Source organism: Hemitrygon akajei, chromosome 31 (assembly GCF_048418815.1).
Source record: "Hemitrygon akajei chromosome 31, sHemAka1.3, whole genome shotgun sequence".
Taxonomy (NCBI): Eukaryota; Metazoa; Chordata; class Chondrichthyes; order Myliobatiformes; family Dasyatidae; genus Hemitrygon; species Hemitrygon akajei.
In genome coordinates, this window is record NC_133154.1 from 10,376,027 (window position 1) to 10,402,179 (window position 26,153).

The 26,153-nt window shown below is 47.1% G+C and overlaps 1 protein-coding gene across 2 annotated transcripts in view; it reads left to right on the forward strand.

The window, feature by feature from the left end:
* Positions 1-24,907, forward strand: part of LOC140719480 (synaptogyrin-1-like) — a 49,041-nt gene extending 24,134 nt beyond the window's left edge. Inside the window, exons 2-4 of one of the 2 annotated variants that reach the window (XM_073034182.1) lie at positions 11,626-11,863; positions 11,983-12,131; positions 21,067-24,907. In XM_073034182.1, coding sequence (XP_072890283.1) covers positions 11,626-11,863; positions 11,983-12,131; positions 21,067-21,282 — 603 coding nt within the window. In that variant the 3' untranslated portion in view covers positions 21,283-24,907. The other variant, XM_073034183.1, reaches the window with a different exon arrangement.
* Positions 24,908-26,153: the final 1,246 nt, after the last annotated feature.

The window sequence follows — 26,153 nt, forward strand, 5'->3', positions numbered from 1 at the left end:
GCAGTGGAGGCCAGCACCCACGATGGAGCTGACTGAACTTACAACTTTTTGCTGCTTGTTCCGATCCTGTGGAGTGGCCCGTCCACGCCAGGGAGTGACACAACCAGTTAGAATGCTCTCTATGGTACATCTGTAGATATTGAGAGTGTCTTTAGTGACATACCAAATCTCCTCAAACTCCTAATGAGTAACTGCATCAATATGTTGGACCCAGGATAGTTTCTCAGAGATGCTGACACCCAGGAACTTGAATCTGCTCACCCTTTCCGCTGCTGATCCGTCAGTGAAGTTTGGCATGTGTTCCCTCGACTTCCCCTTCCTGACGTCCACAGTCAGTTCCTTGGTCTCACTGACTTTAAGTGCAAGGTTGTTGTTGTGACACCACTCAACCAGCTGATCTGTTTCGCTCCTGTACGCCGCCTCATCACCATCTGAAATTCTTCCAACAACAGTTGTGTCGTTGGCAAATTTATCAACGGTGTTTTAGCTGTGCCTAGCCACCCAATTGTTCCCTTCTTCAAGCATTCACGCTCCTTCTCCTCTCCCCCCCCACCTTTCTATTCTTGCATTTCCCCCTTCCTTTCCAATCCTGCCGCCCAAAATGTTGACTGTTTTCCTCACCATAGATGCCGCCTGACCTGCTGTGTTCCTAAAGCATTTTGTGTGCGTTGCTCACAGTAACCTGATGTTTTAAAACAAAAATGCTCTTATCTGCTTCCACCTCAGTATCAAAGGGGAGTTGTTATTCAGATCAAAATGGCGGTGATTTTCTCTGTCTTCCTTTGATGATGACAGGCACTGGAGTTGTAAGAGTGCTTCGGGAGTAAGGATTGATCCCTGGTGACGGGGAGTGATTATTATCTGTAGAAACACAAGCCGATACTTATAGGGTGTCTTACAGCTACATTGCAGGGTTTGATATTAAACTAGATTTGGAAGAAGGTTGTATATCGATTTGAGCGTCTGCATATTCAGGTGGTGGAAGGGTTTGCTTGCACATCCTGTATTTGATTTAATCGACATTGAAGGGCAGCCTCATCTCTGTTCAAGGGGAAAACAATTGGATCTGCCCAGAGTTATTTCTCACAACGAGATTTCAGAAGAGAACGTCCGCAGTAATCAGTGCCTGGTTTCCGAGCTGAATAGCATTGGGGCCATTTATTGGCCTTTCATCCAATCCAACTTGTAGGAGATGACGTACAGACGGTCATCCAATCAGAGGCTGACCTGTGATGGTGTCAGAGTATGGCTTGTTTAACCATTTGTACCTGAACCATTTCTGTTTGTTGTAGACTGCATGGGAATAGGTTTAATCTTTTGCCTGTCAGTGACGTACAGTACAAATTCCAATGACAAATGAGAAATTCTGCAGTTGCTGGAAATCCGAGCAATGCACACAAAATGCTGGGGGAATCCAGCAGGCCAGGCAGCATCTATGGATAAAAGCACAGCCGACATTTTGGGCCGAAACCCTTCGGCAAATTCCAATGCATCAGTTAGGGGCCATTGTTTATCACAGAGTGTTATGGGCCACAGAGGAACAGGCGCCCTTTGTAGCTCATTGATCAGTAAATACCGGCACCACTTTGACCCCACAGGGCTGTGTGTGTCTGTCTTTTGTGCATGATTAAATGTTGACTGGAGATCACATTCCTGTTTCTCCAGCGGGCTTGTTGATCGTGTCTCTCTGTGTATCAGTGTCTCTGAATACGAGGATGGCTGCAGCCATTCGGTCTCCCAAATTTGTACTGGCTCTCTATAAGACATAGGAGCAGAATTAGGCCACTGGGGCCATCGAGTCTGATCCGACATTCCATCATGGCTGATTTATTATCCCTCTCGACCCCATTTTCCTGCCTTCTCCTTATAATCTTCGACGCCCTTACTGATCAAGAACCTATCACCCTCCGCTTTAAGTGTACCCAGGGACTTAGCCTCCACAGCCGTCTGTGGCAATGAACTCCACAGATTCACCACCCTCTGGGTAAAGAAATTCCTCATCCCTGTTTTAAAGGGATGTCCTTGTATTCTGAGGCTGTGCGCTCTGGTCCTAGACGCTCCCAGTACAGGAAGCATCCTTTCCACATCTCCCCCATCCAGACCTTTAAATGTTCGACAGGTTTAAATGAGATCCCCTCTCATTCTTGCGAATTCCAGCGAGTACAGTCCCAAAGTCATCAAAAGCTCCTCGTATATTAACCCTTTCATTCCCAAGATAATTCTTTTGAATCTTCTCCAATGCCAGCACATCCTTCCTTAAATAAAGGGCCCAAACTGCTCAAAGTACTCTGAGTGAAGTCTGACCACATAGGGAGTAATCCAATTTGTCACACACCCCTCCCTCACCCCAGAGCCCTAAAAATTCCCTTCTCTCAAATATCCAGCTTGAATTGAAATGTAATCAAATCTGCCTTGCCCTCTGCCCCAGATGTACCTTCACTACAATCCCAGCAGTTCAAATAAGTGGTTATAATGGTATGGTTGCACTGTGGTTAGCACAACGCTTTACGGTACCGGCGACCCGGGTTCAATTCCCGCCGTAGCCTGTAAGGAGTTTGTACGTTCTCCCTTGTGACTGCATGGGTTTCCTCTGGGTGCTCCGGTTTCCTCCACAGTCCAAAGACGTACCAGTTGGTAAGTTATTTGGTCATTGTAAGATAGGATTAAATTGGGGGGACTGCTGGGTGACGTGGCTGGAAGGGCCTATTCTGTGCTGTGTCTCAATAAGTAAAGAAATCACTTTTGATTGTTTTGCCAATTACTTCTTTCTAGTGACCCCCGTTCCTGCCCCCTCTACCAATTGTAATAACAATACTCTGTGATTTAAATTCCATTCTCTCAGCTCCCCTTGCATCTGCCCCTGTACCAGTGTGAGCTTCTGCAGTCTATACCCCATGCCTGCAAACATTCTGGTAAGTCACTGCTGCGTCCTCTCAAGTGTGGTACTCAGAACACTCCAGCTGTGGCTGAGTCAGTGCTTTACTAAGGTTCACCGCGACTTGCTTGCTCTTGTACCCTATGCCTCGATTTATCAAATCATGTCTGCTCTATGTAATTTTCCCAATGTGCCTTGCTGCTTTCGACAACAGCATCTGTGTCCCTGGCCCTCTCGCTCTTCTCCCCTCTCGTGCTCTCTCCTCCTCCCGAGTGTGTGTGCATACGCCTGTTTGTGTGTATTTATTTCCGTTAAGGTCACTGGAGGATTAACGTCCTCAATGGAAAGAAACTCAGGGAAACAGGGAGGAGCTTAATGCAGAATGCGAGAGAAAATAGGGAGTGAGTGAGGATGCTGTTTGGGGTGCACTCATTCATCTAGAAGGTTCACCATTCTCAAGCAAAATTTTAGCTTATTTCATCTGCCTTCTACTTTAAAAAGAAGAATCCTTCATCTCTTTGTAACTCTGACCTGTTACTATTCATGATTTTAGATCTCATTCTTTGCAGTTCCCTGCTCTTGACACTTGACTAATGAGATGGAAAGAGGGAAATCAGAAAATAACCGAAGCGTCTCACAGCTTGAAAGGGTCGGAGAAATAATTAGAAAGAAGACCGTGGCTGACAGGAACTGGCTGGGGGAAGGCAGGAGACTGAGTGAGCAGGACACAATTCTCACGCAAGTTAGCAGAGCCACAATTCCCGAGCAGATGGGCAAGACTAGGGGGAGATGTTCCGGCAGCATTCCAGTCAAATCCTGTAAGGTGCACAGTGTGTGAAGAGCAATGCTACTTCCAAGCCAGTTCCCTGGATGTCAGCACAGCCTTCAAACCCTGCTCTTGCCCCAAAACCAGAGAATTGATCTGACTATGTAGGCAAAGCTATGAGATTAAAGTCCAAAGAAATCTTCCACTCACCTAGTGGCCTTAACATTGCAAAACATCCCAAGCTGCTTTACAAGAGACTAAGCTACATTAAGAATATTGAATATTTCTATTTTCCCTTTCATGTCAAGTTTGTCATTTAACTATATATGTGTATGCTGTCAAATGAGATGTTTCTCCGAACTAGGGTGTAAAGCACAGTAGTACACATAACATACGCAACAAAGTAAGGATAAAATCTACAGATGAATTATGCATGATCTAAACCATAAAATAAATATTGTAGGGTACAGAGCAGATTAACCAGTCACGCTTCGAATGCAATGTGGCAGAGAGTTCAGAAGCCCAGTGGTCAGAGGGAAGAAAGTTGTTTACCATCCTGACCGTTCTTGTCGTTATATGTCGGAGTCTCCTAACTGACGGTAGAAAGTCAAAGAGGATGATGGATGGGTGGGATCTTTAATAATCGTAAGGGCCCAATGTACACAGTACTCCTGATAAATGTCCTAGGTGGATGGTAGGAGACCCTCAGCCATTCTCACAGTCCTTTGTGGGGGACTTCCGGTCCAGTGCTTGGCTGTTTCCATACCAGGTGGCGATGCAACTTGTCAGGACGCTCTCTGGTGCTCCTATAAAATGCAGTTAAGATGGCGGTGGGGGGAGCCACACTTGCTTCAATCTCCTTAGGAAGCAGAAGCACCGCTGTGCCTTCTTGTTCAGGGAGGTGATATTAGAGGACCAGGTGAGGTCATCCATGATGTGAACGGCCAGGAGCTTGGTGCACTTAACTCTCTCTACAAAGGAGCCATGGGGGATGGTTCATCCTAAATGATTTCCTTTGGACTTAGTTTGTTCATCTCACACCAATCCACCAGCCACTCCACTTCCTCTCTGTGATTTTTGTACTTTCATTAAGTCATGGAACACTACCGCACAGAAACAGGCCCTTTGGCCTATCTAGACCATGCTGACCTATTGATCTGCACCAGACCATAGCCCTCCAAAAATTCTCCCATCCATGTACTTATCCAGATCCTCTTAAATGTTGAAATTACTCCTATATCCACCACTTCTGCTAGCAACTCGTTCCACACTCTCTCCACTCTGAGTGAAGAAGTCCCCCCTGATATTCCCCTTAAACATTTCACCTTTCACCCACGACTTTTAGTTCTAGTCTCGCCCAACGAAAGCTACTTGCATTTACCCTGTCTATATACCCCTCATGTTGTGCCTTTCGCTAGAACCTTCTCTTTTGATCCACTTTTATACTCAATAGTCTGGAATCTCTCTCTCTTTTTCATTGCGATATATTTTATTAGCATACAGTACAGTAAAGCTACCATCCAGGCCAGGCCCTCTTCTTGTTACCACCATTGGGTAGGAGGTACAGAAGCCTCAGGTCCCTCACCAACAGGTTCAGGAACAGTTATTACCCTACACCTATCAAGATCCTGAACCAGTGTGGATAATCTCACTCACCGCAACTCTGAACTGACTATGATCTACAGATTCATATTCAACAACTCTTTACATCTCACGTTCTCAGTATTATTTTTACCTTTGAACATCACTACTACCTCATGCGTTGGTGTGAAGAGGTTCCTTTATAAGAGGAAGGAGAATTGAAGAGGGCCAGGGAGACACCCTCAAGAGTCTGTGAGCCTCAACAGCTGAGCGCACACTGCCAGTGCTGGAAACAAAGAAAGTTAGGGTGCTCAAGTACAGTCTGGGTAACCCCAGCCATCCTTGGTGAGGCTAATCTGTGTTGCTGCTGGCTCGGGTATGGTTTAGTTTGGCCCCGGCTAGGTTGGATTTTAAAACTGAAGCCAGAATTGGTGGAATGTAGAGGTTTTGGGAGATTATAGATTATCTTTATTTGAAAGTATGTAACAGTTTCTTCCCCCAAGCTATCAGACTCCTCAATACCCAGAGCCTGGACTGACACCTTACTGCCCTATTGTCTTGTTTATTATTTATTGTAATGCCTGCACTGTTTTGTGCACTTTATGCAGTCCTGGGTAGGTCTGTAGTGTTTTTTTCTGTGTTGTTTTTTACGTAGTTCAGTCTAGTTTTTATACTGTGTCATGTAACACCATGGTCCTGAAATGTCTTATTTTTACTGTGTGCTGTACCAGCAGTTATGGTCAAAATGACAATAAAAGTGACTTGACTAAAGTGTGTTGCTTATATTGAGGACTTACTGCAAGTGTCGCCATTCTTCCAGCGCCAACATGGCGTGCCTTCAACTTAATAACCCTATGATGTATGCCTTTGGAATGTGCTTTTCTGGTGGATGCCAGACCCTTTTGGACATTGTTAATGTGGAATGCTGCAAAAGTGATTCACCGATTCGTTGGCAGAGAGCACGGGAGCTGCGTGGCCTCGGTTGTAGCAAGGACAAGGCCTCAAGCCACAGTGTCACCTGTTTACAGCCGCCAGGAGGGAGGCGTCAGAGCCAGTGTGCTCCTCCAGGGGGCGGTGTGGCGCTGCGCCCGGGCTGGAGTCAGTGCTGCCCCCCAGTGTTTGCTCACCAGAAGGCAAGCCGTATTGTGGTCAACTACAGATTTCTGTGGCATACATGGACTCGGGGGTCTGCACTATTTTTTTGCATGCTGTGTGTGACTTTTGGGACTGTGTTTTGTATCTTGGCCCTGGAATATCGCTGTCCTGTTTGGGCGTATTCATGTGTGATTGAATGAAAATCAAACTTGAATTGACTATTTTCAAGTGGCAGGGCTTTAAGTGTCCATTACCAGAATGAGTTGCAACCTGGGTCTAAATCTTAGAGCTCCCATAGGAGTGTCTTCATTGGATGCTGCAAGGAGGCTTCTCATCACGATTCTGTCGAGATCAATTAGGGATGGGCAATAAATGGTAATCTTCCAGTGATGTCAACGTTGTGTGAGCAAGTCAAAGAGATTATTCTCATCTCAGGATCACCACTCGCCAGCGTCTCGCCAATTACACGGTGCAACATTTCAAACTCTTTCATCACTCCCATCGTGCTTCCTCCGTGCCCTTTAGCAGTGCTTTGGAGAACAAAGTGGCAAGTGTGCAGCCAAATTACCGTAGGTATTTTTAGATCCCGCCTGAAGTTCTCGTGGGACCAGTCATGGAGTGAGAGAATGAGAGAGCGGCATTGAGGCAGCTCCCACGTGAGTTTTCATGTGACCAGCCCATGTCCTTTGTGATAGGCACCAGGCAATTCGGTATTTAAGTCTCAAATGACGGAACTTGATTATGAGACTCCAGGAAGGCACCATTAGGACAGTTCTGAGGAGCAGCCTCAGAGGGCTGTTTTATTGTAGCAAGATTTTAGCCTCTTTCTTATCATGGCTGTTCAGTCAGTCTTTCAAAGAATGGATGTTTGCTGTCATATGAAAACAAGAAAATGCTGAAAATCCTTAGCAGGTCAGGCGGCGTTTGTAGAAAGTAAAACAGAATTAGTGGTTCAGATTGAATTGAAAAAGTCGGTTCAGGCTGAGTCAAGTGGTACGGTCCAGACTTCGGAGCGTATTGAAGTGACAGAACCCAATGTTTGGACAAGTTGTGTGCCAGGCCAGATTGGAAAAAGTTAGGGTGAGGGATGGGCCTGTTCAGCTCACTACTCCATGATGCTTACTTGGCTCTGCGCTGAACTAAGGTTTTATAGACGGACACCCTTTGCAGTTCAGAACGCTATTTGCTTGTGTTTATTGTTTGCGTGATTTGTTTTTTGTCCCTCCTCTACACGTTAAGTGTTTGACGGTCTTTTAGGTTTCTTTGTTTCATGGTTTCCTATTAGGAAATGAATCTCAAGGTTGTATAATGTATACGTACTTTGATAATAAAAGCACTTTGAAAGTTGAGGTCAAAGATCTAAACCTCTCTCCACAGGTGTTGCTATCCTGCAGCCCTATTGCGGAATTCCAGTACTCATGGTATTGCATTCAACATTACTTTTGCATGGAACTTCTCCCAATTTTTCGAGGAGCCGGTAACAGTAACTACACTTCATTGGGTGTTGGGGCATCTAGTAGCCTTGCTTTAGTTTAATTATTGACTGAGTTATTGGCTCAGAAGTAGGCCATTGGGACTGGGTGCTGGTGTTTGTGTTCCACAAGAGCCTCCTCTTTTTCCCTCTCTAACTGCTGCATCAATAAATCCTTCCACTTCCTGTCTTCCTCGCGCAGTTATTCAGCTTCCTCATGAACCCGTGATCTGGTTTTTACATCAGCCACTCTTTAACCATTTTGGATAAGAATGTTTCTCCTGAAGCATTTATTAATGCTTGCTGTATTAATTACTACATTTATTAATGACTGACCATCTTTTATTTAAGGCCCTTGGAAACAAAAGACTTTTAATCACTATGTAAACAATGAACTGAATAGTCTCCTTTTGGACTGAGATTTTTGCATCATCTTTAGTCACGGGGGAGGTACTGGAGGGTAGCTAATGTTCGTATATTTTAAAAGGATTGTAGCGATAAGACTTTGTGTTAGTAGTAAATTAGATTAGACTCGCTGAACTCCGGATTTCTAGAAAAACGATTAGAAAAAAATTATTGGAAGTGGGATTTATGACCTCTGGAAAGGCAGGGGACTGATAGCGGAGTTGATACAGTTTAGTGCTTGTGAAGTCCTGACTCGGCTTTGGGAGGTTACTATGAAAGTTGATGAAGCAAGGCAGTAGATATTGTATATGTGGACTTTAGCAAAGTTTTTTAGATCCTGAGTGGTGGGCAGCTCCAGAAAGCTAGGACACTTGCTGGCCGGAGTGTTTTGTAACACTGCCTCGTACAGGTATTACCAAGCCAGTTTTGGATTGGAGGGTTGATTTAATGACCGGATGTCTATAACCAGTAATATATGGCACGGATCAGGGCTGCGACCTCGTTGGGTGAGAACATCTGAAACACGACGCTGGAAATCCAAAGCAACCCACGCACACAAAATGCTGGAGGAACTCAGCAGGTCGGGCAGCATCTATGGGAATGAATATCACTTTCCCCTGGGTACCCTCTTCCCTCCCTTTCTCCCATAGTCCGCTCTCCTCTCCTATCAGATTCCTTCTTCTCTGGCCCTTGACCTTTCCCACCCACCTATCACCTTCTAGCTAGCCTCCTTCCCCTCCTCCCACCTTTCTTATGCTGGCATTTTCCCTCTTCCTTCTCAGTCAGTAGAGGATAGCTGACGTCTCAGTAAGTTTGCTAACAACATGCTTGTTGGAATTGTAGATAGTGAGGACGGTTGCCCAGGGATACAGAGGAACATAGATCAGCTGGAAAACGGGGGGGAAATGGTAGCAGATGGAAATTCAAATTTCTACAAATATACGATGGAGACCATTCTGACTGGCTGAATCTCTGTCTGGTATGGTTGGGGGGGGGGTGTGCTAATGCACAGGATTAAAATAAGATGCAGAGAGTTGTAAAATTAGTCAGCTCCATCATGGACATTACGCTCTGTTGTACCCAGGACATCTTCAAAATGTGATGCCTCAGAAAAGTGGCTTTCATCATTAAGGACCCCCACCACCCAGGACATGCCCTCTCCTCATTGTTACCGTCAGGTAGGAGGTACAGAAGCCTGAAGACACAGACTCAACGATTCAGGAACAGCTTCTTCCCCTTTGCCACCCGATTTCTAAATAGACATTAAGCCCATGAACACTATCTCACTTTTTTATTTCTGTTTTTGCACTACTTACTTAATGTACCTATTTAATAAATAAATAAAAAGGAAATAAATAAATATATATATATGTACACACACTTACTGTGATTCAGTTCTTTTCTATTTTTATCCCGTTTCGCATTGTACTGCTGCCGCTAAGTTAACAATTTCACAACACATGCCGGTGATATTAAACCCAATTCTGATTATTGCAAACAAGTTCACTCAGGGTCAGCAACTCTTGACTGGTCAAATTTTAAAACATAGTCACAGAAACAGCAATGACGTGTTCTTATTGCTGCCCTGAACGCCAGCACAATAACAGGCATTTGATTTGATGCCACCACTGTTGTACCATGTGGTTATTTGAGTTACTGTCACTTTTCTGTCAGCTGGAACCAGTCTAGCCGTTCTCCTCTGACCTCTCTCATTAAAAAGGTTCTTTGCCCACAGAACTGAAGCTCACTGGACTTTTTGTCTAGAGATTGCTGAGCATCTCTAAAATCCCAGGAGACAGCAGTTTCTGAGATACTCAAACCACCCCATCTGGCACCAGTAATCATTCCACAGTCAAAGTCACTTCAATTATATTTCTTCTCCATAGTGAAGTTTGGTCGGAACAACAACTGAACCTCTTGACCATGTCTGCATTGAGTTGCTGCCACATGATTGGCTGATTAGATATTTACATGAACGAGCTGCTGTTATATCCTTGCTGTTAGTGAATATTAGCTATTTCTACTTTCACAGCCTTACCTAGGTACGTGCCACCTCAGCTTATTTGTAGCTGAAACTTCACCCTCACCTTTGGTACCTCGACATTTTCCTGTTCATCTTGTCCAACTCTGAGTGCCTCGAAGCTCTGCTAGCTGACACCTCCTTCTTCTCCCTCATCCCTGCGCTCACTGCCCTACGCTATTTTAGGGTTCTTGCCCTCGTTTTCAAATTCTTCTCTGCCCTCACCCCACCCTGAATCTCTAACCACCCCGACTCTGCACTGGCCTGTAGTTGGTGATAAGTCTAATCGCCATTAACAGGCCTGTTTTAAGCTGCCCGGGCCATGCGTCTGAAATTCCCTCCCTAAACATCTTCCCCTCCCTCTTTTATAATGCTCCTTTAGCATTGTTTCTTTCACATCTCATTACCTATTTTAACATCGACATATCAGTTTATATATTTTCCAGCTGCTTTTGAGGTGCCTCGAGCTGTTAGAAGGGCTTTTACATATGAACAAACACAAAACACTGGAGGAACTCAGCAGGGCAGACAGCATCTACGGAAATGAGTAAACAGTCGACATTTTGGGCCGAGACCCTTCTTCAGGACTGAGAAGGGAGAGTGGGGGAAGCGTAGGTGATAAGAGAAGGTGATAGGTGAAGCCAGGTGGATGGGAAAGGTCAAGGGCTGGAGAGGAAGGAATCTGATAGGAGAGTGGACCGTAGGTGAAAGGGGAGGTGCGGACCCAGGGGGAAGTAATAGACAGGTGAGAAGAAGCGAAGGGTCAGAGTGGGGAATAGAGGAAGGAGTGAGGGGTGAAATTTGCTCACCGGAAGGAGAAATCGATAATCGTGCCACCAGGTCAGAGGGTATGCAGGTGGAATACAAGGTGTGGATCCTCCACCCTGTGGGTGGCCTCATCTTGGTACAAAAGGAGGCCATGGATCAACATGTTGGGCTATTTGAATATATTGAGAAACTAATAGCTCTCTCATTTTTTCTCTTTTGGTGTGAACCCTCCATCCTCCTACCCCCCTCCCCACTCCACCCTGGCTTGCTGCCCCTCTCCCCCCCCCTCCCCCCTCTCCCCCCCCTCCCCCTCTCCCCCCCTCCCCCTCTCCCCCCCTCCCCCCCTCCCCCCTCTCCCCCCCTCTCCCCCCCCCCTCCCCCCTCTCCCCCCTCTCCCCCCCTCTCCCCCTCTCCCCCTCTCCCCCTCTCCCCCCTCTCCCCCCTCTCCCCCCTCTCCCCCCTCTCCCCCCTCTCCCCTCTCTCCCCCTCTCCCTCCCCCTCCCCTCTCTCCCTCCCACGCACAACCCCCTCTCTGTCACTGCCACATTCACTCCATCTACCTCACTCTCTCTCACTGTCTATCTCGTACTCTCATTGCCCCTATCTCTCCCTTACTCTCGGCCTTGTGTGTGCATCCTCCCCAGCTTTTCTCGATTGTTGTATTCGGATCGATTGTCAACGAGGGCTACGTGAACCGACCGAGCGAGATCGAGGAGCACTGCGTCTTCAATCGCAATGCCAACGCTTGTAACTATGGCATTACCATCGGGGTGCTGGCCTTCCTCGGGTGCCTGGCTTTCCTCGCCCTCGACGCCTACTTCCCGCAGATCAGCAGCGTCAAGGACCGGAAGAAGGTGGTCTTGGGGGACATCGGATTTTCAGGTGCGTGACGGGCTCCCAGCGGGAGGGCAGGTCTCTTGGTGGGGTGGGGGGGGGGTTGTTGAGGCGTTGGGGCGAAGTGTTACACCTTTAATTTGTGTTTTCGCCTTTCCCTGCTGCAGCCTGCTGGTCCTTCCTGTGGTTTGTGAGTTTCTGTTTCCTCACGAACCAGTGGCAGGCCACGAATCTGGCCGAAGACAACCCACTGAAGGAGGGGGCAGACGCTGCCCGTGCCACCATCACCTTCTCCTTCTTCTCAATCTTCACCTGGGTGAGTATCCAACACTGGTAGACCAGTGGCTGACAGTTAACAAAGCCCGTGGAGTGAGATGGCGTCCCCCCCCCCCCCCCCGAAGCCTGTTGGCAAAACCAATCATCCAACTTGGCCACAAGCTCTAGTCTCTTACTTTAGACGAGGCTGCAGGTCCTGATAGAACAGGGAATTCTCAAGCCCTGTTCCTGTGTATCATAAAGTGTTCCAGCATATTGGGCAGGAGTGACATTTGAGCCTTGTGGAATCTACCCTTCATCATCTCAGTGGACAGGGCAGTAGGATGGTGTCTCAGTGATGGGCACATGAAATACTTTGTAGAGTTAGTTTTGCCGTGTGCTGTAATTACAGCTGTCCCGGGTCCTATTCCTGATGACTTGGCCATTGAAATCTAGCGAATACTTAAAGGCCTCGTGGACGTGTAGAGAGTATTTCCTATAGTGGGGAGTCCAGGACCAGAGGGCACAGCCTCAGATTAAAATGATGTCCCTTTAGAACAGAGATGAGAGAAAATTTCTTTAGCCAGAGGATAGTGAATCTGTGGAATTCATTGCCACAGACAGCCATGGATGCCAACCCAGTGGAGGTCGATAGGTTCTTGATTAGTCAGAGCGTCAAAGGTTATAGAGAGAAGGCAGGAGAATATGGTTGAGAGGGATATTAAATCAGCCATGATGGAATGGCAGATTAGACCCAATAGACAGAATTATATAATTCTGCTCCAATGTATCCTGGTCTTGTATCTGGCCTAGGGAGTTTTTGATGGGTAAAGTGCATAAGGAACTTTACTCTGTACCTAAGCTGTGCCCTACCTGTCTAGAGAATGTTTGGTAGGATAGTATTTGAGATATATCCATATTGAACTTGGCTTATCCCTGCTCTGGGAGTGTTTGATGGGACAGTGTGGAGAGAGCTTCACTTTGTTCCTGATGTTACCAATACCCTCTTTATAAAGCCTGTTTATGGGATTCATTGACAGGTGCAATATGGAAATAGGCCCTTTGGCCCATTGAATCCACGCTGATCATCAACTACCCATTTATGCTAGTACATTATTCAACCCCAATTTTATTCTGCCCACAATCTCATTAGCTCCCTACCCCTCAAGAATCTACGACTTGTCTACATTAGGGGCACAGTGGCCGATTAACCTACCTGCCTATGAATCTTGGGGAAGCAGCTGAAAGGGAAATCAGGCCAACACCACGGAGACAGCGCCCGACGTCAGGGTCGAACCCAGTTCAAGTGGCGCTGCAAGGTAGTGGCTCTACCAGCAGTGCCGCTCTGCTGCCCCCTGTTATAATTCTTCAGAGTTCTTTGGAGAGGCCGCAAGAGAGCTTTACCAATAAGGCATTGAGTTCAAAAGTTGCAACTTTATAAAACTCTGGTTAGGCCATGTCTGCAGTATTGTGTACAGTTCTGGTCGCCCTACCGTAGGAAACATTTTGAGGCTTTGGAGAGGGTGCAGAAGAGGTTTACCAGGACGCTGCCTGGTTTAGAGGGCACGTGCTATCACGAGAGGCTGGATAAACCTGGGTTGTTTTCTCTGGAGCGTCGGAGGCTGAGGGGAGATCTGACAGAGGTTTTATAAGATTTTGAGAGGCGTAGATAGAGTGGACAGAGAGTATCTGTTTCCCAGAGTTGAAATGTCTAATACTAGGGGACATACATTCTGAGAGGGGTAGGTTCAAGGGGGATGTGAGGGGGCAAGTTTTTTACTCAGAGAGTGGCAGATCCCTGGAATGCGCTGCGTGGAGTTGTGGTAGAGGCAAGCGCTTTAGAGGCTTTTAGGAGATTTTAGATAGGCACGTGGATGGAAGGATACAGACGTGGTGTAGGTAGGAGGGATTAGTGTTTGGGTGCTATTGATTTGCTTTTTAGCTGGTTCGGCACAGAATTGTGCTGCCCTCTTCTCTGATACTAAACTTGGGTTGTTTTATCTGGCGAATTGGAGGTTGAGGGGGTGGTGTTTAAAACTAGAGAACTGGAGTTGAAGGAGGTTGAGAACCAGAATGTCAGAACAGATAGTGGAATGGTTGTGGGGAAAGATGTTGTTGAGTCTGTATACAAGGTCAGGAAACGAAAGGTTGAGCGCAGTGGGACTAATGCTCTGAGCTGCGTATGTTTCAATGCAAGGAGTATCGTAGGGATGGCGGATGAGCGCGTGGAATTATGACACTGTAGCCGTTAGTCAGACTTGGTTGCAGGAAGGGTCGGTCTGGCAGCTCAACATTCCAGGATTCCGTTGTTTTAGACGTGATAGAGTGGGAGGGATTAAAAGGAGAGGGCTGGCATTACTAGTCGGGGAAAATGTCACGGCAAAGCTCAGTCCGGACAGGCTGGAGAGCTCGTCTAGTGGGGCTTTATCGGTAGAACTGAGGAATAAAACAGGTACGACCACGTTAATAGGATTAGATTATAGACCACCCAACAGAATTTAGAGGAACAAATTTATAGAACAATTGCAGTCTGTTGCAAGAAACCTAAGGTTGTGACAGGTGATGTTTGTAATAGGTAACTGGGACTCCCCTACTGTAAAAGGGTTGGATGGGATAGAGTTTGTCAAATGTGTTCAGGAAAGTTTCCTTAATCGTTGCACAGAAGTCCCAACTAGAGGGAGTGGAATACCAGATCTCATATTAGGGAATGAGACAGGGCATGTGACAGAAGTTTGTGTCTAATGATCTTAATGCCGTTAGTTTCAAGGTAATTATGGTACTGGGGTTGACATTCTAAATTGGAGAAAGGCCAATTTTGATAATATCAGAAAGGATCTGGCAAGTGTGGATTGGAATAGGTTGTTTTCTGGCATAGGTGTAATGTAAAGGTAATTGGGAGGCCTTCAAAAGTGAAGTTTTGAGGGTACAAAATTTGTATGTTCCTGTCATAACAAAAGGCAAGGATACCAGGCAGGATAAAAGGCAGGTTTAGGGAACCTTGGTTTTCGACAGATACTGAGGCCCTGGTTAAGAAGAATGAGGTACAGAGCAGGTATGGTCAGGTAGGAACAATGAGGTACTTGAGTATAAGAAATGCAAGAGAACACTGAAGAAGGGAGTCAGGAGGGTTAAAAGACATGAGGTTGCTCTAGCAGACAAGGTGAAGGAGAATCCTAAGGGATGCTACAGATAAATTAAGAGCAAAACGATAGCAAGGACAAAATTGGTCCTCTAGAATACCAGAATGCTAATCTATGCGTGGAGCCAAAAGAGATCTTAAATGGATGTTTTTGCATCCGTGTTTACTCAGGAGATTGCCTCACTCTGTAGACGTGAGGCAATGCAGCAGGGAGATTATGGACCCGATATAGATTACTGAGAAGTTGGGGTAGATACATGGACGGGACAGGAATGAAGGGCTATGGTCCAAGTGCAAGTTGATGGGACTAGGCAGTCTTGAGGCAAATTAGGGTGGACAAGGTGTTCCCTCGGATCCTGTGGGAGGCTACTGTCAAAATTATAGGGCCTTAGCAGAGATACTGAGGTTAGCTAATGTTCTTCCGTTGTTTAAGAAAGGCTGTAGGAACAAGGCAGGAAATTATAGGCCAGTGAGTCTGACATCAGTATTGGGAAAGGTGTATGAAGATATTCTAAGGGACCAGATATATAAGTATTTGGATAGACATGGATGGTTGTATAGATGATTAGAGGTGGTCAGCATGGCTTTGTGTGTGGTAAGTTACATCTAACCAATTGTAAGAGCTTTTCAAGGAAATTACCAGAAAAGTTGATGAAGGCAGGGCAGTCGATGTTGTCTATGTGGACTTTAGCAAGGTCTTTATCAAGGTTCTGCATGGGAGGTTGGTCAAGAGGGTTCATTCGCTGGCATTCAAGATGAGGTAGTAAATTGGATTAGACATTGGCTTTATAGGAGAAGCCAGAGAATGGTTGCCTCTCTGACTGGAGGCCTGTGACTAGTGGTGTGCCACAGGGATCGGTGTTGAGTCCATTGTTGTTTGTCTTCGTTATCGATGATCTGGATGATAATGTGGTTAACCAGATCAGCAAATTTGCAGATGACACCAAGATTGGGGTTGTAGTGGACAGCGAGCAAAGATATCAAAGCTTGCAGCAGGTTCTGGATCATTTGGAAAAATGGGCTGAAAAATGGACGAGCTATGAGGAGTGCTGTAGAACAAAGGGATCTGGGAACACAGATCCATAATTCCTTGGAAGTGGTACCACATGTAGATAGGGTCATAAAGGGACCTTCACATATCAATGTGTTGAGCACAGGAGTGGGATGTTGTGTTTAAATTGTATCAGGCAGAATGTGAGGTCTAATTTGGAGAATTGTGTGCAGTTTTGGTCGCCTACCTACAGGAAAGATGCAGATGAGATTAAAAGTATAGGGTAAATGCAAGCAGGCTTTTTCCGCTGAGGTTGGGTGAGACTAGAACCAGAGGTCATGGGTTAAGGATGAAAGAGGAACATGAAGGGGAACTTCACTCTCATGGTGGTGAGGGTGTGGAATGAACTGACAGCACATGTGGTGGATATGGGGTCGGTGTCACTATTTAAGAGAAGTTTGGATAGATGTGTGGAGGGCTATGGTCCCGGTGCAGGTTGATGGGACCAGGCAGATTAATGGTTCAGCAAAGACTTGATGGGCCCGTTTCTGTGCTGTAGTTTTCCATGACTCTAGAAATAGTGAGGTGCAGATAGGTTTATTGTTGTTCAGTCGTTAAGTCAAGTCCGACTCTTTGTGACTCCATGGACCGTAGGGTCCATAGTGTTTTCATGGCAAGATACGGGAGTAGATTGCCAGGCCTTTCTTCTGTGCAGATACTGCTGCTGCCCAGGTTGGGACCCAGCTGAGATTTGAACTTAGGACTGTCTGCCTTGAAGTCCAGTGCTGATGCCACTACACCACCAGCCGGCCCAATAGGTAGACAATCAATAGGCAATAGGTGCAGGAGTAGGCCCTTCGAGCCTGCACCACCATTCAATGTGATCATGGCTGTTTATCCACAATCAGTACCTCGTTCCTGCCTTCTCCCCATAGCCCTTGACTCCGCTATCTTTAAGAGCTCTAACTCTTTCTTGAAAGCATCCAGAGAATTGGTCTCCACTGCCTTCTGAGGCAGAGCATTCCACAGATCCACAACTCTCTGGGTGAAAAAGTTTTTCTTCAACTCCTTTCTAAATGGCCTACCCCTTATTCTTAAACTGTGGCCTCTGATTCTGGACTCCCCCAACATCGGGAACATGTTTCCTGCCTCTAGCGTGTCCAATCCCTTAATAATCTTATATGTTTCAATCAGATACCCTCTCATCCTTCTAAATTCCAGTGTATACAAGCCCAGTTGCTCCAATCTTTCAACATGACAGTCCCGCCATCCCGGGAATCAACCTCGTGAACCTACGCTGCACTCCCTCAATAGCAAGAATGTCCTTCCTCAAATTTGGAGACCAAAACTGAACACAATACTCCAGGTGTGGTCTCACCAGGGCCCTGTACAACTGCAGAAGGACCTCTTTGCTCCTATACTCAATTCCCCTTGTTATGAAGGCCAACATGCCATTAACTTTCTTCACTGCCTGCTGTACCTACATGCTTACTTTCATTGACTGATGAACAAGGACACCTAGATCTCGTTGTACTTCCCCTTTTCCTAACTTGGCACCATTTAGATAGTAATCTGCCTTCCTGTTCTTGCCACCAAAGTGGATAACCTCCTATTTATCCACATTAAACTGCATCTGCTATGCATCTGCCCACTCACCCAACCTGTCCCAAGTCACCCTGCATTCTCATAACATCCTCCTCATATTTCACACTGCCACCCAGCTTTGTGTCGTTTGCAAATTTGCTAATGTTACTTTTAATCCTTTCATCTAAATCATTAATGTATATTGTAAATAGCTGCGGTCCCAGCACCGAGCCTTGCGGTACCCCACTAGTCACGGCCTACCATTCTGAAAAGGACCCGTTAATCCCTACTCTTTGTTTCCTGTCTGCCGACCAATTTTCTATCCATGTGAGTACCCTACCCCCAATACCATATGGTCTAATTTTGCCCAAAACTTTTTCTTGGGGTAGCAATGCCAATGCTGAACTTTCATTTAAAGTGAGGGCAAAAGTTTAAAGGGGAGATATGGGGCGTGTTTTTTGAACCAGGGAGTGACAGGAGCCAGGAACAGGCTGCTGCGGGGAGTGGTGGGTGCAGGTACAGAAGGAGCATTGAAGGAGCTGTAAGATAGACACAGGGAATAAATTCACAGGGAATGGGGGGATAAGGATCATGTGCAGGCAGAAGGAATTTGGTTTAATTCAGAAGATGTGTCGCTCAGGTGGCTGATGGTTGGGTTGAGTTGTCCTCCAGTCTTGGCAATTTACTTGCAACCGTTTCGTCACCATGCGAGGAGACATTGTCAGTGCACTGTTGATTGTGGTGGGTCCTCCAGATGCTTGGCCTTTATATGCTTTTCGATCAGCTGATTGGCCTTGTGGTGAACTTTGTGCTTGTGGTCAGGAGTTTTGCCTGCGTCGGCTCAAGGTGCACAAAGTTCGCCACTCAACCAATCAGTGACAAGATCTCCTCCCTGCATCACAATTGAATTTCCAAAATGAGGTCCAGTCAGCTGATCAAAGAGTATATAAAGGCTACACCGCGATCAATAGCGCACTGGCGCACGGCATGGTGGGGAAACATTCACAAGAAAACTGCCAAGAATGGAGATTTGGTTTAATTTGGCATCATGGCTGGCACAGACATTGTGGGCTGAAGGGCCTGTTCTGCACAGTACAGTTCCATGCTCGTGTGCCCTCCCGCACTTTTTCACAGGAGACGTAAACCAAGGGAGTCACGGGTAGAAGGTTTAAAGCTCATGCCTGTTTGTGGTGGGAGGAAGCAGCAAACACTCAATGCTGGTGTACTGGCATTCGGCCGCCATTGTCAGTGCTAAGCTGACTGTTTCACCCGGCTCATACACCTTCCCGTTGCAGGGTTACCTGGTGCTCCTTGCGATGGAACGTTTAAAGGACGTCACCTTCACAGAGGAATACAACAAACTGTTCCCACCGCAGCAAAACCCTGTGCTTGTTTAACTTCTCTCCCCTCTACCCCCGCGCTCTGTCTGTCAACCCCCTCCCCCACCCTCCACTTTTCTCTCGCTGTCTGAAGTTCAGGGGTCTAACAGCAAGTGAGCTGGAAACTCTAACCTTGTGCAACGCCAAAGTATTCCCCTACCAACAGATCAGATTAACATGGGTGGTGGCAGACAGTATTTGTCACTGCTACTCTCTGGATGAAAAAATCAGGCTTCTTATCATTGAATTAAGTGATGTGAAATTTGTAGTTTGTGCTAAAATGACTATAAATTGCAAAAGCAGAAAACAAACGAGTAATGGGATAGTTTTCTTGGATCTGATGGTGGAAGGGAAGAAGCTGTTTCTGAAATGTTGAGTGGAGGTTGTCGGGCTCCCTACTCCCCCACCTCCGATGATGCTAATAAGAAGAGGGCAAGTCCTGGACAGGTGAATGTCCTTAATAATAGATACCACCTTCTTGATAGGCCAGCTGTACCCCCACCCTCTCAACCCCACCCCACCCCCATCTCCAGTTCCTGCCTTATTCTGGGGGGGCATGGACCTGTTTCATTATCTTCCTCCTGCCCCCCCACCTCACCCTCATCCCCAGCCCTCACTTCCCTCTCAGTCAGGAGTTGTGAGTTCAAGGCCCACCCCTGCGCAGTTCCCAGATGAGGAGGGTGTTTGCTGGTTCCCTTCAGTGGATAGAAAAGATCCCACAAGGCCATTTTAAAGACAAATGCAGACTAGGCCTCCGAATTATGGTGTCAATACTTATTCTCTAGGAAGAAAACTAAAAGATAGTTATCCTTAGTCACTTGGTGTGAGAGGGAACTTGCTTAGCACAAATTGGCTGCCTCATTATTAAATTCAGATTAACTTATTTATCACATCACATCGAAAGGTGTCATTTGCATTAACAACCAACGGAATCTAAAGATGGCGCTTCGCATCCCAGTGTCAGGAGGTGGGAATCTGCCCTCCCCACCCGTGCAAAGGTTGACTCCTCACTGCCTCCTCAGATCAGAGGCCTCTGGGGATGAACACTCGATGCCGACACCGCTGTGGACTTCCATGTCCAGTGAGCAAGTGTTAGAACAGGCTACAGAATCAATTCACATCCCTCTCCCTTACCCCTTTCATTCCTGAGGGTCTCAGGCAACTGAGGCACAGACGCCAGTTGGGGGAAGGGGAGGGGGTGGAAATGAATTTGGGTCTTGATTGAGAGGCTGAGATTGGAGGATGATAAATCCAGGGTTGAAGGAGAGACGGGGATGGGGCGAGACCTGACTGAGATTTGAGAGCACAGTGAGAGTTTAATGAGCCAGTGACTTTGCGTGCACTGGCAGCCGATTTAGAAGACAGTGGGCTACAGGCTCCATGTCCCTGTGTTCTGAATCTGGTTTGAGGAGGCACCAGTGATTTTTGCTAGCTTAATCACCCTAATGCAGTTACCAGACAAGCCCTTGCCAGGTTCTGTAATAACCTTCCAGTGCCTTTGTGTGATCCTACCTACACAGAAGGATTTACTACTACATGTAATCAGGCTGTCTTAATGTGTGAACTACATGCTCTGGCCTAACTCTCAATTGTATTTTAACAGTCTCAACATATTAACAACACTAACAGCAGTGTCCTCTCTCTCTTCGCTTGCTCTTCTCTTTCCCGCTCCTCATCTCTGTCTCACTCTTCTCCCTCCCCCTCTGTCCTCCTCTGCCATCCACCCTTCCTCTCTCTCTGCCTCTGCCTGCCCCCCTTTTCTCTCTGTCTCCATCTCTCTCCCACTGTCTCTGTCACTGTGTGTGTGTGTCCCTCTCTCGTTTTCTCTGTCTCTCACACACTGTCTGTATGTCTCCACTCCCTTTCTCTGCCCTTTCACCCCCCCCCCCCTCCCGTTGAACAGGCCGGCCAGGCATTCCTGGGGTACCAGCGGTACCGTCTCGGCGCCGACTCCGCCCTCTTCTCCCAGGACTACACCGATCCAAGCCAGGATGCCTCCGTCCCTTACGCACCGTACGTCTCCGGCGACGAGATGGAACCGCCTGGGTCCTACCAGCAGCCGCTGCCGACGGCCCCCTACAGCACCAGCTCAGACGGATACCAGTCGCAGGGCTACTAAGTGCGTCCGCGGTGAGGGTGGTGTACATGAGGCCCTCGCACTGGGGGGGGGGCAGATACACATTTTACTGGGCAACTCTTGATGAAAGCAGGAGAACGCTCCAACACACGTGAGCCATCAGTGTGTCTGAAGTAATTAGGACAGGCTGTGATCTCCTTGTGTTTGAGTCGCACTTTATAAATCTCTGACACCCGGAGGAGGGTGGACAGATTTCCAGTTTCCTGGCGGGTGGTGGGCAATGTATATCACAATGAACAAAATATATATTTATTTATTCCTATTTTGTGGCTGCTCTGAGAGTAAACCCCCCCCCCCCCCCAAAGATCACCTTGCTTTCTGTTCATCTACCTTCCCTCTGGAGAACGGACAGACCCCATTCCTCTCGAGCATAAGCCTGCAGGTATTACACAGACATACACCCCTTCACATGGGATTGAGTGTGTGTGTTTGTGGGGAGGGAATTCTGAATCCCTGATGCCCAATGAGGGGTGGGGGAGGGTACAGAATGCCTGGGGGGTTTCCCAGAGGCAAGTTGGGTTATTACTGCTCCTTAAGAACACATGCAATCATTTGGGCGCGGGCAAGGGTTGGAGGAGGAGCTTCTGCCTCCACTGCCGATCGACCCTAACCCCCTCCAAGCTGAGGACATCGGCCGTGTGGGTAACAACTGGAACAGGTCCTTGGGTTTTGGGTCTGAGGAAAGGATACAGACCCTTCGCTCACTCAGCACAGCCCCTCTCCGACAGAGAGGAAGTTACGGGGTGTGAGTGGACCCCCTCCATTGATAGGGAGGTACTGATGGGAAGTACGCAGGACTGCAGCACAGCTGGGAGGTTCTATGAAAGGTGCTCCTTGGATGCATTGTAGGTGAGAGAGTCCGGGGAATCCATTACCCAGGCAGGCTGGAAGAGTCTGGTACAAGTCTGGCACCAAGTTGCCTCTGGGATGGTGGTCCTTTGCGTGGGAGTTGAGAGTTACCTTCTGCAGTGGAGGGGGGGGCCCTGGATGGTATTCTCTAATCCCTCCTCCCAAGGATTTGAGAGCGAAAGGGTGAGAACTCTTCCCCAGGGCCAACCGGAACTGTTGGCAGTCGGAGCTGATGTGCAATGTGGGATGGTGTGGCTGCGGGTCCTTCGCCAATGCTCAATGACACCTGTTGTGTAGAATAGCGGGGTCTTCAGTCCTTTGTCCTGTCCCCTCAATCTGTTAGACCGTAGGTGACGTTAACTTTGGCTCCATTCACTTCCCTCAATCTGTTTAGCCAGTGAAACTCTATCACCATTTTGAAATATTCAGTGAGCCTGAAGAAAGCTCGTGGGAGGAGTGGAAATGATATCTGATTCCTTCCCAGCTCTGTGTGAAGGCTACACTCCCCATATCATCCTGGGCAGCCTGGCACTCAGTTTAACCTTGTCCCCTTTTATTCTGGCCCGGCCCAACACCGGAGGATATAGTTCTGTCTACCATTTTGCACCCTGTAATCAATATAAGTGCCTCAGCCAGACAATTGGTGGGGAACACCAGTCTCTGAGATCACTTCTTCCATGTTGATCCCATCTTGCGTTCTGACCATTTGTGTGTTGGAGGCTTGGAGCCAGGTTTTCGGGTACAGGTTGCAAAACTACGCGATGCCAGGGGTGGCTTGCTGATTCGACTCAGGCGGTAGACTGAGTCAGAACCACTGACTGGCAAGCATCGACCTTGGGTGGCCAGCATGAAATGGCCCTTTGCAGCCAAGAAGCCCATGGATCAAAGCTCTTACACCAATTATCAGCTGGAGAGCAAGAACCCAGGGTCCTGTTTACCACCATCCTTAATTATCTACAACGAACCAATTAGTCTTCATGGTGCAAGGGAGAGGATCAGTGGCATTGGTTGTAGGGTGAGGGTTGGTTAGTTGGATCCTCACAGCACACTAAGCCTGCACTCTTAAACAAAACGCAGAAGATTGGGGCTTGATGGCAAGGTTTGAAAAAGGGGGGGCTGCCTGTCTAAATATTACTGTCTTATCAAACCTCGTTCTACAGATTGCCTAGTATTCTGTGTATAGTCTGGGAACAATTGCAACTTTAAACAGATCCTTAAAAGTGTATAAATCTGTATTTCATATAGTATTTTACTGTTGTATTTAAAAAAAAATACATTTTTTGTGTTACTATGTATATGGGCTAGGCCCAGGCTTTCTGAGGTGATAGAGGTGGGTGAAAGCATCAGAATCATCTGTACGCAGGGGTTCCCAACCTTTTTTATGCCATGGACCAATACCATTAAGCAAGGGGTCCATGGACTCCAGGTTGGAAACCCCTGCCTGTGTGTAAAAGGTAACCAATTGAAAACCATGTTGTCTGATGTTTTGTCCACAGGGGCAGAGGAGGAGCATTGGAGCTTGAGGTGGGATTGGGGGAGGGGGGGTAACACACTTGGAGGCTGTGTCAAGAGTACTCGTTATCGCTGGCTAGTGGGGAGTGTTGAGGCAGGTCCTGGAAGTGTGGAAGTGGACGACCATGAAACTCTTTCCCCCAAGGAGGACAAAAGGCACACTTGCTGTCTGTGTTCATCGTCTCTCCCAGTCATTTCCATTTATCCTGTAGCAGTGACCCTGGTACTTACCACTGTCATCTCCTGGGCAGAAGGTTGTGGGTTTCAGCACCTCTCTAGAAAGAGCACTATAGCACCAGGGTACCACCTCAAAACCAGCACCCAATCTCCCAAATTCAGGTACAGAGAAAAGATCCTATGGACATTACTCTGAACAGGATTCTGCTCAAACATTTCTCGCTCCAAACCACTAAAACTGATTGGTCATTACCACACTTACACCTGTGCACTAATTGGCTACTATCCCTACAATGGCCAAATTTGATTTGTTTGTAAAGAGCTTGCGGGATTTTCCAAAAGGGACGTGGAGGTGCTATGCATTTATAAACAGATCCTGCAGATGCAAATAGTCTTGAAGGAACACACACCATTCATTGGAGGAACTCAGTAAGTCAGGGAGCATCGATGGAGGGGAGTAAACAGCCGATGTTTTGGGTTGAGATCCTTCATCAGGACTGGGTGGAGCGTCTGTCTGAAATGTCGACTCTTCATTCCTCTCCATAGCTGCTGCATTCCTCCAGTGTTTTGTGTGTTGCTGTTGAACAAGTTGATGCAACAGGCTGGGGGACTGCCCTTGCCAGCAGGTACCTCAGCCAATGGTGGGGGTTAAGAGAGAGGTTATAAGACTTATGAAAGGCAAGGGTGGTGGGTGGGAGATGTGGAACAGCAGTGCGATCTTTCCGAGTGTGAGAGTGTAACTTGCCTGCGAGGTGCAAATCTCCCCATTACCTCAAACACCCTTATCACCCCAGCCAATACCTGGTGCACAGACTGGAACAGTTTCCTTGTGATGCCAGACTCGCCCACCATTAGAGAGAGCACTGCACTAGCCACTAACTTATTGCCGAACAAGTGTAGCATTCTGTGTATAGATGTCATGGTGTGTATATGGGCCCTCGTGGCTTTAAATATCGTTTTTGCTGTGTGTCCCCCTCACAGCGCAGCCTGTGTTTGTGGTACATTGAGACGATAGCAAATATTTAACTGTAAAATTGTGATTCTCAATAAAGATGTTTGAGGTAGTAAACCGCTTCCTGTTCACCTTGAATTTAAACAAATGTAGAAAATACCTTAACACACAGGTCAGGCAGTACCTGTGGAGAGAGAAATGGCGAATGTCGGAACTGGCAGAGATTAAAAGAAAAATTAATCTACAAAGAAGTTTGGGGGTGTTGGCAGGACTGGGTAGGGGCAGACCAGTTTAAATGGACTATTGAGAGCAGTTAGCAAGTGGGTTGTGGGACATCTCCAATCAGGCCATGTCAACGAAGAAAGAGTGGGCCATATCAATAACTTGCACTTTCCATTCTGATACAGACCGGAGAAGTGAGGTGGCAACTTCATTAAGTGGTCCTGCAGGCTGTAAAAGTGTCTGGGTAGAAGATACGTTGTTCTTCAAAATTATGTAGGAAGTGCCACCTCTCCTCCAATTCTCCCTGGTAAAAGTGGTAGGGAACTCCTGAGGGGAAGTTTGGCTACCAATGATTTGGGGGGGGGGGTTGCAAGGGACCAGAACTTGGAGAACACAGGCAACACTGGTTTGTCTGACCTAATGTTCAAAGAGCTGGGAGGCAGACCAGAAGGGGGAACCATTAAGTTTGAAGGTAACATGGGCACTGATACAGGTTTCAACACCAAAGAGCAGAGGCAATGGAGAGGTGGGAATAGCTAGACTGTTCTCATTCAGTCACTGAACACGTTCGTGTTCTGGTCCATTAGTACACCTTAAGAACTTTCATTGCACCCAGGTCATGCTCTTTTCTCACTGCTGTCATCAGGAAGGAGGTAAAGAAGCCTCAGGACTCACCCCCACCAGGATCAGGAACAGTTACTACCATCAGGCTCTGCAATCATTGAAGGTAACTTAACTTGCGCCATCACTGCAGGACTCTTCATCTCACTTGGATATTTATTTATTTTTTGTTGTCTTTTGCACCCTTGTTGCCCCACAGTGTGCAGCCTTTCATTTATCCTATTATGGTTATTGAGAATGCCCGCAAGAAAAATTAATCTCATGGTTTCATTTATGTACTTTTGATAATAAATTTACTTTGAACAAATTCTGATTGAAATTGAATGGACCCCTTCCCACTGTCTCTGGAACAGTGACAGACATCTCGGGCACTGCTTCCAATAGCAGTAAGGGTTAGCAGCCAGAACGTTACGGAGACTGACAAAGGCTGAGATGGCAAATGCCAGTTGTGATCTTGGGTAAATGGAAACAGAATCAGGATCGATACATTTCGTGAGGAAATTGGGCAATTCTTTGAAAA